At 33.0% G+C, this 11,597-nt stretch overlaps 2 protein-coding genes across 2 annotated transcripts; one reads left to right on the forward strand and one right to left on the reverse strand.

The window, feature by feature from the left end:
- The first annotated feature begins 992 nt into the window (after nt 1-992).
- LOC128245855 (putative nuclease HARBI1) lies at nt 993-1,727 on the forward strand. Its single transcript, XM_052964076.1, has one exon. The coding sequence runs from the start codon at nt 993-995 to the stop codon at nt 1,725-1,727; it is 735 nt and encodes a 244-aa protein (XP_052820036.1).
- Nucleotides 1,728-5,207: 3,480 nt separating this feature from the next.
- LOC128246460 (uncharacterized) lies at nt 5,208-9,113 on the reverse strand. Its single transcript, XM_052964672.1, has 4 exons — nt 9,042-9,113; nt 7,192-7,352; nt 6,553-6,700; nt 5,208-5,902 (listed from the first exon to the last, which is right to left on the reverse strand). Exons 2-4 carry the CDS (start codon nt 7,345-7,347, stop codon nt 5,211-5,213), a joined length of 996 nt encoding a protein of 331 aa, XP_052820632.1. The 5' UTR covers nt 7,348-7,352; nt 9,042-9,113; the 3' UTR covers nt 5,208-5,210.
- Between the last annotated feature and the right edge of the window lie 2,484 nt (nt 9,114-11,597).

The raw sequence follows: 11,597 nt of genomic DNA on the forward strand, positions 1-11,597 counted from the left end.
TGAACTTGTACATGTAGACTACGTCTTGTGCATAATTACGTCATCTAGTTATATGTTAATTGTACACGTTTAGAAATTCATGGGCTAAATTGTATGTGTTATTGTGTCCAATTGGAATGACATATACGATGAGATGAACAAAGTAATTTATGAGAGCATCTACAAACCGACAACAATTTCGCAATTTTGAGAACAAATTGTAAATGCAAATTCAATGGATTTAATATCGTTTTTATGTTGCAAACTTTTTCTTTATATTTTGTTGAGAGGTAAAAATAGTCAATCATTTAAAAATCATATTTCTCCCGATGAATTTCTATACTAGATGTTCTCTGATAATATACAGGAACTCTAGCATAATAAAACAATATTATCTCGTGTTTTAGCGCAATAAATATGACCTTCTGTGTTTTAATTACTAATTTAGTTCATTTAGGGCGTTTTTGTTGATACGAAACCAGTTTCGGTTTTGGTTCCAATGGTTTTAGCAGTTTCGAAACCGGTTTCGATAGTTTTGCTTGAAGTAACAAATGCATGGTTTTGTGTACAGTTTCAACAACATGGCGGAGCTACTGCATGTAGCCATTATTTCTGAACTTCTGCAAAACAATGACACCGGAGATGGTCTGTTGCCTGTTTTAACTAAACGGAAGCAGAACTTTGTGTCTTCTTTAGGTGTTATAGCTTCTGCAAGTGCTAAAATCCGTGATGACAAGACAAGAATTGATAATTACGCCGAATCGGTTATGCCCCTTTATAGTATCGATGAATTTCAAGATCGATTTCGTATGAGCAGAACATCATTTGATCAACTGTTAGCAGAGCTTTCACCTATTTTGCTTAATCGATGCAAGCAGATGAAAATTGGACCAGAAAAACAATTACTTATTTTTGTAAAATATGTTTCGTCTCTTCACACATTGCAAGCAATAGCTGACTTGTTTGGCATTTGTGAGACTACTGTTCACGTCATTGTAAAATACGTTGCAGAAATGATATGTAAATACCTCCTACCATCAGTGATAAAATGGCCAAACTCTGAACCTAGAAATGCTGAAATTGAGCATGGATTTAGGAGTTTAAAAGGCTTTCCGGGTGTAATAGGTGCCATCGACAGCAGTCATATTCCTATCCGCACTCCCAAAGAACATTCTGAAAGCTACATTAACCGAAAAGGTTTTCCATCTATCATTTTGCAAGCAGTTTGTGACAGTAATCTGAACTTTACAGATGTCTATTGTGGTTGGCCTGGCTCTGTGCACGATGCCCGAGTACTGAAAAACTCGCCGCTATTCCTGGAAACTGAAACTGATCAAAACAAAAAGTTTCCTGGCAATACCCATTTAATTGGAGATTCGGCCTATGGATTAAGCTCTTGGTTGGTGGTTCCTTTCAAAGATTATGGAAATCTTAATGAAAAATCAAGAAGGTTTAATTACATACATAGTTCAACCCGGATGTGCATTGAGCGTGCATTTGGTGCATTAAAAGGACGTTTTCGGCGGTTGAAATATGTTGACTTGCTCGAAATTGACAAGATCGTGAACATGATCCTTAGTTGTTGTGCCTTGCATCAACTTTGCCTCTATAACCTTGAAGATGTAAAGGAGTATCTTCGGGAAGGTCTCGAACTCAATGAAGAAGTCAACAACTACCAGGATTTCATGCCAAGATGCAAGTCAGCTGAAATTAAAAGGGATCACATCAAAGAGCTCTTGGATAAATGACTGCTGAATAATTTGATGTTGACTTCAGTGGTTATATCTGTTCCTTTTACAATCAATGTGAATAAACATTGTAAATGCAAGTCGTGGGTACAGAACAATGTTGTTAATCGTTGGTTCTATACATGTATTGATGTGATTATTATGTTCTTTTACTCCAATAAAGAGACGGTCAATGTGGTCGGTTGTCTGAATACCTTGTAGTTCGGCATGTAAGAGGCATGTAAGAGCTTTAATGCATTGGGGATTGATTAATGATGATAAAGTGCAACCTTGACATTCGCCCTACATAGTAAGACACGCCTACTTCTCTCATGATGAACGTTTGTGCCAAGTTATTTCAAAATACCACAGTACATGGGTAAGGTCCATATATATCAACCTTTATGTGAAGATTTAGGTGCCTTGCGGTATGGTAATGGTATAAGCAGTCATTTGAAACTTTTAAACTAGAGCAGTCACTGAATGTGATTTATACCCCCACCACACCACCGTCTTGTAATAAGAAGTATCACAGGGAGTTATGTACATGTATGCTTATTGAATATCTATGATATGGCATCAATTATGTTAATGGTCTGCTACAAAGACTACGCTTTCCTCATGTCTCATGTATGTTACAAGCCTTTCACCATTTCTCAATTAGACAACACTTTTTTTGAGTTTATTACATTTATTGAAAAACTATGAAACCAGAACTATGGAACCAGATGACAGAATCATTACATAATTCACCAAAACAAATGAAATAAATTAAATAGACTTTGAAAACAATAAACAACATATTTTATACAATCAAGCTACTTGCTTTGAGAGAAATTGACACAAGTAACTTGTTAACCAAAGGTGAAGGCTCTTTCAGAGCATAATGAACTAAAGCATAACAAGAATTGTTGTACAGCAGCAGTCATTTGTATAACTGGTTAACTTTTTGGTTTGCTTAAAGTTAGCCAAAATGTTTATTGATTGGTTAATATTTATAAACAAAAATAACCAATCAAACCATTTCAATATAAAAACTAGCCTAAAGATAACCCATGGATAATTTACCCCAAGTTTTACACAATTGGCTGCAGCAAGCTACACTTGTAATATAAGCTCGACAGAAACAGTTGTCTCTTAAATGTCTGATGATCGTGATCAATAATACATATGGAATTATTATAAGAAGTATCAAGTAAATTCATTACACATCAATTAATAATAAATATTTGTAATATGTAATTGCATAGATGTGTCAAAATGTACTGCCTTTTTTGCCAAAAGGCTCCTAGGCAAATATATGAAGTAATGACTTCCATTTTCATCATCATAACCAAAAAAATACATGTAAGTACAGCACATTTAAAAAAAAAAACATATATAAGTCATCAAATTTCAAAAAAAAATTATCAAAATGAACTCAACTCGTTTATGTCTAAATGGTTGGTCAAAAATCGGACTCAAATGGAAAAGAAAAAAATTATATTGATAACTTCCAATGAATTCTAGTTGACAATTCAGGGCTAAGACTTAATGCCAATGTTCGGTTAAAGAGTTTCATAATTTCAACAAAAAAGTTATACAGATATTTCATACATTTAACTATGACTAGAATCACTCCACTAAATTACCTTCTTGCTAATTTAAAGCTGCACTCTCACAGATTTAACGTTTTGACAACTTTTTTATGCCTTGTCTTGGAACAAGCCAATTTTTGCGAAAATCCATGTAAACTAGTCAAATAAGCTTGCTGACAAAAAAATATTTCGCATATTTTTATATTTAGGTTAAAAAATGATGTTTTATTTCCTTAAACCGTAAGTAAAACATTAATTTTTTAACGTAAATATGAAAATCGGCGATCTGTTTTTTGTCGCAAAGTAAGGGTCAACATATTGCAAGCAAACTTGGTATATAATATACCAAGTTTGCTTGCAATATGTTGACCCTTACTTAAGTTATTTAATACCAACCATTTGTTTATTAATAGTAGCTTTAACCTTGTCCTTGATCCTATGAGCCTAAAACGCAATCTCATGAAAGGTCTCCATAACCTCTTACTATATACCAAGTTTGATCACTAGATGTCATCCCTAGCTAAATTATTCGATACATAAAGTGACTTTCACACTGGCCTCCCACCAGCCCGCAAAAACAATGACACAAGTCATTTTTATAACTTGTTTTCCCTTTAAGAAAATCTGGTTAAGAAAATAAAAATGTGCTTGTCAAAAGAAATCAGAAGAAAATTAATAAAAGAAAAAGTCGATCAAGGGTCATAATTGGAATTTAGGGTTTAAATGGAGTTATGTAACCTTATTGTAAGATGGTCGTCATTAATTGTGCGAAATATTAAGTCAATTGAATGAAGAGTATAGAAGTTACATTTGTATTTATAAATAAACCAACCTGCCCTTAAACTTTAACCAAAGTTCCATTATGTGATGGCCTTGAACAAATGTATGAAGAATAAAGTTAATTGAATGAAAGGTATTGGACTTATAAGAGAAAATTTCAACTTGCCCTAAAACTTTAACCTGCCCTAAAACTTTAACCTTAGTTCCTAAGTAAATCAGGGGCCATATATTGTATTAAGGAAAATATGGAGTTATGTAACCTCATTGTGTTCCTGAACCAGTGTGTTAAGTATCAATGAATGAAGGATATAGAAGTTAATATATATCCCAACCGGCCCAAAAACTTTATCCTAAGTTCCATAGTCAATCAGGGGCTATAATTTGTGAAAAGAATAATATTGAATTATCTAACCTCATAATGTGATGGCCCTGAGCAACTGTGTGAAGTATTAAAATAAGGATATTGAATCAAGGGTATAGGACTTATAAGTGAAAATCCCAACTTGCCCTAAAACTTTAACCGGACGCCACCCACAACGCTTGGGCAAGTAGTATAGCCCTCCTTATTATTAAAAAATTGAGCTAAAATTTAACCCAACAAAGTGAAGCAGCAACAGAGAGTACTGTCAACAATGCCAGTATCGATGCGAACAATTAAGATATTAAAGACATGCAACCTAGGTTAATACAAATATTTCTTTCTTTTTGCAATTTCAATGCATTTTATGTTTAAATGTTTTGACTGCAACAATCAAAACAAAAGGAGTATATCATTAAGGTACAGATAAAAAATATTGCAGTCATTGAAATTTGACTTTTAGATGAACAAGCCCGAATTTGTATACTATTGCTTGGCATCAAATATTTAACAAGCCCTGCTATATAAAATTCTGAATTTGAGCAAGCCCGGAAGATATTTTACCAGTGCAGGGTTTGCGGGCTTGTGTTAATTTCGACCACTGATATTGGCAAAATTTTGGTGATTATTTAATTGCAATTTGTGGCCACGGAGCTATTAATTCAACTTTTTTTATAAACGTTATCAATTTTTTCTATCTGTACCGAAATAATATGTTTTTGTTTTGTTTTGGTCTTTAAGTAAATTTAGTTAAACTTCATTATGATTAAACAAAATTTTGCACAGTTCTCATTTTTTTATGGATGAAACCAAAGATGCTAACAGATCTAATCTTTTCTCTTCCACTTTCATTCTCTCTTCATGATGTTTCTGTAAAGTTTTGATTAATTCATGTTGTTCATTTTTCATTTCTGTTTGAATATTCTTTAAAACATTCACAATTTCATCATTCTTTTTCATTCTTTTCGGTTTTCTGCGTTCATTGTTGTTCACATCAATACAACCATTGTTCACGGTATTCTCTATGCTGGCATCCTCTGTTACCCCCTCACTTTGCTGGCTTAAGTCCACACTCTCACTGTGTTGTATTGAAGCAGCTGCATCAGAATGACTTGAGCCAGCTGTAAACTGTGGGAGTACATTAGGCTTATAGCCATAGCAGTGTTGCAGTTCGTTGTAAAAAGGGCACTCTTTTCTATCAGACCCAGATTTCTTGTTGTGGTCGATAGTATCTCTAAATTTCTTAGTAATGTTTTTCCACTTTTGCTCACACTGTGCTGGTGAAACACCAGTGCTGCTGATTTTGTTTATTTCTTGTGCGATCGCTTTCCACACACTTATTTTTTTCACGCTTGGCTTTTTGAATAGTTCCTCCTTTTCTGTATGCAAATCAATTAAAACTTTCACAATTTCTGTACTCCAAATGAACCTACTAGTCTGAGGATGGTGTTCGTTACTTGGTTCTTCCTGTATTTGATCATCTGAAAATATTATATACCGGTAGTTCAGTTAGGCTTATGTATACATATCAAGTGCAATGATAAACCTTTCCTCGGTAAAACCAGTAATACATGTATTTAGTAATCATAGACGAAAAAAACTTAAGTGATATGCATAAATAACCTGGTGTAACATATATGGTAAAATACATAATTAACCTATACTAAGCTTTAGAGTAAATGTTTTGCCTAAAAAGGTACTTACTAACTTATCTTGAAGTGGGAACAATTTCTTTTAATGCATTTTTAAAATAGTTTTAACACACTTATAGAGCCTAGGCCTAAAAAACAACAACATACAACATTTGGTTCCCCTAATAAAAAACAAACAAAAAAAACGCCTACCTACCCTACCTACATAACCGAACAATTATTTTTTTACAAAATTTGGTCATTAAAATATTTATACCAACATTGATAAAGATTGTTTGAAATAGAGAACAGACACAGCTTATATGGCCAATTTAGCCTATATGAATTATTTTTAAAATGCCCCCTGCCCCGCAAAAAGGTTCTCCTTTCATCAACACCTTTGAAAGTATTTTTTATTAACTTAACACATTTTCAATATGACGCAAAATCATTTAATATTATTGTTATCAGATTACTTAATAATTCTAATGATTACAAACCTTCAACAATCTCACTGCATATAATATGATCAAATCCATCTAAGTCTATCAATACATTTAACACCCATGGATGTATTCTCTCCACAGCAACCCTCCCGAGATCATTCACATGCTCCAACACCTTTCCATAGACTGTTTCTGTATATTCCTATAAGAAAAAACATTATTTGACTTATCTTTAATTTGTAGTAGCAAATATATATTAATTGAAAATTCTGCTATTGAAGCCGTCCATATCATTATTAGCATATAACTGGTGAAGAAATGCATGTTTTACTTAAACGAAATGTTCCTTTTGCAACTAACAGTTCCCACCAAATTGAAAAGGAAAAAAGAAGGCATACTGGGAAATTTGTGACTTGCATACTTAAGTTTTTCTACCAGGGTGTTTTCATTTATATATACTTTCACTGCAAATCTGTTCTCATTCAACTAGCAATGTAGTGAATAAAACAGTAAGTCATCATCTAGTCCAGTTTGTGTTAAGATGTTATATGAGCTCTTTTGTAATACTGTGATTGAAAAAAGAAATGAAACAGAAGTCTTGTTGAAGTTATGATGCCAATGGTGTCATTGATTGGCATTGAAAATCAATAACTTAAAGAAACATTCATAGAATATTGTGACATGTTCACTGACCTTCACAATGACAGGAATGTCTGCTGGTGAAATTTTTCGTTCCAATTCCTGAGCTACATCATGGGTTGCAGCCAAGTAAGATTTAAGGGTGATTCTGGTAAGGTGCTGGTGGAACATCTCCGGTATCAGGGTACTAAGAGGCCCAACTGGTATCATTTCACCTTAAAAGTAAGTTCATAAAAGCTGACTGATTTGTTGTATAACAGCATTTTTCCATAACTTATTTTAAAATTTTTAAATAGAGTGTAGAAGTTCTTTGATATAATATTGACAGTTAACACAAAAGAAATTATAAGTCATTTTTTTATTTCATATTTATATATATATATATATATATATATATATATATATATATATATATATATATATATATATATATATATATATATATATATATATATATATATATATATAATGTTATTATATAAATATATTTAATATATTTTCACTTATACAATGTATGTACATAAAATTACATTTCATATAAAATGACAGTGAATATTCTTTGATAATTAGTTGGTTAATTATTAAAATGATTGAATTACTTTTACTTGTCAATGAACAAGTACTTAATCAATTATATCACAAAAACTTTTGTTTAAAATTAACACTTGAAGCATGCCTCTGCTATCAACTGGCTACTGTTGTCATGCGTGTCTGTCATTTATTTTATAAGATGCTGCCAATTACTGTTTATTGATCATACTCACAGATCATAAATATATATATATATAATTAATAATTGTATTGTGTCCACTAGCAGATTCCGGGGTGGTACACCCCTTTACCCCAAGAATGTAAAAATTAACTTTTCATGTCAATATCATAGAAAAAATGTAATAAACTACACTCAAAATGCAGCATTTCACACTTGAATTGTTAAATGATTATGGGGCGAGTACCCCAAATCTACCCTGTCAACATTTTAAACCAAATAGAATACTGTTCTGAGGGAGGGGTGCATGCACATCAAAGGTTGGGCCTTTAAGTAACTCCCCATTTTAAGTCAATAACTGGATATATATGCTCCTAGTATCTTAAAAATAAGCCAAACACGTTATTAAATAAGGGTTACAAATTGTCTTTAGGTCATAAACATAAATATTTTGACAAACCAATTACAATTGTATTTATTTGGTAACTTTCTCCTTTGTTTGACCGTAGTTGTTTGGAATAAATTCACTCGTGAAAGGTTTGACTGTCAAACCTTGCACAAATTAACATCCCGGGGTTCACAGTCAAAGTTTGCTTTTCAAAGTCAGTGTCACTGGCCTTTTCGAAATAATGCTGGAATTTTGAAACAGCAAATTGTGTTGCTTCCTTTGTCCTATTTGCATCATAAGATATTCATGTCAGTAACACTCGGAAGAGGAGTTGACATTAAACACAGATAGATTACCTTCTTTAAATGATTCTTGTTCCGATAATTTTTGACAGCTCGTAAAATAATTGTCATGTAAAATATTTTCGCCGGTTACACACAACTACATGCACTGGTAGTGCAGTACTTTTCAGCGAGCCTTATAAAGAAAAAAGTGACGGGTTACGTTGGCCGCTATGCTACATGTACAAATATACTATTTAAAGGCCTCCTGTCATAAATAAAAAGTAAAGAAGGAAAAAATAGGTACCTGGATACACTATTGAGCGATAAGGATACTTTTTCATTTTATCATTTCTTATATATCCTGTATCCCTGTCTCCAGTATGCAATAGTAAATGAAATAGTTAAAAGACTCGTTGACGGCCATTTAGGTGCACTAGAACGAAGGTGTATAAAACAGTATCAGCTTATTTCACTTTACATACACATATAAACTTATATATTTACACACAATTTATAAGATTACCTTTTTCATTCAGCTCAGTAACCCATTCTAATGCTTTGCTATCAAAAATATTTAATTTCAGTACACGCGATTGATCCAAATCCGCCATGTTGTTTTCAAAGTAGAATAGTTTTCGGATGGAACGAACCGATGAAACCGCCTCCGATAGGGGTTTCGATAGTTTCGAAAACCGGTTTCGGTTTTCGTTAAAAAAACAATAAAACTGGTTTTGGTTTTATTTGAAACCGTAACAACAAATGCACAGTTCGTGAAACCGAAATAAAACCGAAACCGGTTTATAACCAACAAAAACGCCCTTAATGTTGTTTTAAATTGTGTTATTTATTGTTATACTGCGTGTTTTGAAACCGTAATAACATTTTTTTCCATTATTGCAAATTACACAAGAAGTAATGTACGTACTGTATTGAAGCTATCAAACTACATTTTTCATTGTTATCAAAAGGCTTTTAATAGTGAAATGAAAACTGAGTGTATTAAGACTATATTCAATACGTGTTATCATTTAAAAATCTTTTAAAGAGATGTCTAGCGGAAACAATCATTATGTGAAAAGCATTATGCTTCTTTTAGCAAGTCGGTATAAACGTCATAGATACTTTAAAAGATACCCAAAATAAAAGATGTTTGGTTCAGAAACAAAACGCTTAACCATGGCAGTTAAGTATACTATTTCCTTGGTGCAAATCAATTCAATTAAAAAAATTCTGTCTCATATGTCTATACTATCAGTCTTTGAATCCACCAACCAATACAATTTCATTAATGCGATTAAATTCCATTAAAGACCCACGCTTACTCCCAAATAAGACTTACCACAATTAATAATATATATTTTTAATATTCCAAAAAGGATTAATACATGTCGAAAACAATGGTTCCTATGAAGAATACCGAGTTTAATTTTAAAGATTGAACATAAAACACGGTATTTCTACCTTATCAGACTAATGTAGACCACAGTAAATCTTTTTAGCATTCACCAATCATTTAAAATGTTTGCGCTTTCTGCTATTAAACACGGTTACAATCTTGTTATCATTAATAAATATTTTCCATAAATGCATTAAGTAAGTAGTTAAAGCTGCACTCTCACAGATTGAGCGTTTTGACAACTTTTTTATTTTTTGTCTTGGAACAAGCCATTTTTTTGCGAAAATCCATGGAAACCAGTTAAATTAGACTGCTGACAAAAATAGATCGCAAATATTTATATTTAAGTTCGAAAATTGATGCACTTTTCTTAAACCGTAAGTAACGGTTTAAGCCATAAAACATTAATTTTCAAACGGAAATATGAAAATCTGCGATCTGATCTTTTGTCAGCAGTCTTATATCATTGGTTTGCAGATATTTACGCAAAAAATGCTCTTTCCAAGACAATTTTTTTTTTTTAAAAAGTTGTAAAATGGTAAATCTGTGAGAGTGCAGCTTTAAAGGTTTAATATTCAAAATGTATGTTTGTTATGCATGTGTATGTATTGATTTTGAAGATTGTCACTTTAAAGAACTTATTCAATTCCATTTAAGAACTATTTCTACCCTAGGGCATGCTGTATCTTCACTCTTGCAAACTTGGACACCATGGGCGGCTGAAGAGTTCAAACTGCCTTATCGATAACCGTTGGATGCTCAAAGTAACCGACTATGGACTAAACAAGTTTCTAGATGCCAATGAGCTGAATGACCATGCCCACTTTAAAAGTACGTAAAGCGCACTTATTCTCACCATGTGCTCGCCGAATGGGTATAACCCGATGGCGAGGGTAAATAAGCTCACCCGCCCCCCTTATTCTCACCTTATCTTAACTTTTAATAAGCACCTTCACAAGCATTATTCACTGACATTTATAAGAATTCTAACTTGATTACGCTTATATTTTTCATTTTGCTTTTCTTGATGAGAGATTTGACAAGACTAGTGTTTGATAAAGTACATAAAAATCTTGGTAAAACCACCAGTTTAATCAACGGTGTTTTTAATCATGTTTAACGAGTGTTAACTGCAAACCACAGTCTCCTGTTTGGCTTAGCGTTTTATTATGGTTGGTAGCCCCGTTATGTATTAATGATTAAATAAAACGGATACAAGGACAGACTCGAACATGCTTACATCATCCATCAGCAAAATCGTCCCAAAAGATGGGATAACAAACTAATGTGTTTACAGTTCAATCATTTGATAAAATTTTAGTTTGTCTTTGTTGTTCTGTGCCGTTGTGTGTTTCCCGTTAAAGGCCTAGTTTAAGGATTTTTTGGCATGATAACCCCCTGCTGTGCATCTCCTGCTAAATGCACTGGTGTCACAGTAGGGGCCAATTTCCTGTATATTGGTTTATCGTCTTAGGGCCAATTAGGGTCCAATATTATAATGAAACCTCCAAAACTGCCCAGCAGGATACTAAGATTGGAGATCTGATAAGAGGGACCAAGGCAAGTAGTTTAAGTTCAATACACAGAGGTTGTGTACTAAACACCGATTGGGGAGGAGGGGGTCACTTATGGAAGGCTTCATAAAATGTGTGCCTGGTTGGCTTACCCCTGTTTTAACCTATT

Source organism: Mya arenaria, chromosome 9 (assembly GCF_026914265.1).
Source record: "Mya arenaria isolate MELC-2E11 chromosome 9, ASM2691426v1".
NCBI classification, from domain to species: domain Eukaryota; kingdom Metazoa; phylum Mollusca; class Bivalvia; order Myida; family Myidae; genus Mya; species Mya arenaria.

Bases quoted from the DNA above. Each gene is read 5' to 3' on its own strand.
- LOC128245855 (XM_052964076.1), top strand. From the start codon at position 993: ATGATATGTAAATACCTCCTACCATCAGTGATAAAATGGCCAAACTCT.
- LOC128246460 (XM_052964672.1), bottom strand. From the start codon at position 7,347: ATGATACCAGTTGGGCCTCTTAGTACCCTGATACCGGAGATGTTCCAC. The intron at 6,701-7,191 runs GTCAGTGAACAT...TTTTTCTTATAG, and splicing joins ACATTCCTGTCATTGTGAAG to GAATATACAGAAACAGTCTA. The intron at 5,903-6,552 runs GTTTGTAATCAT...TAATATTTTCAG, and splicing joins ATGCAGTGAGATTGTTGAAG to ATGATCAAATACAGGAAGAA.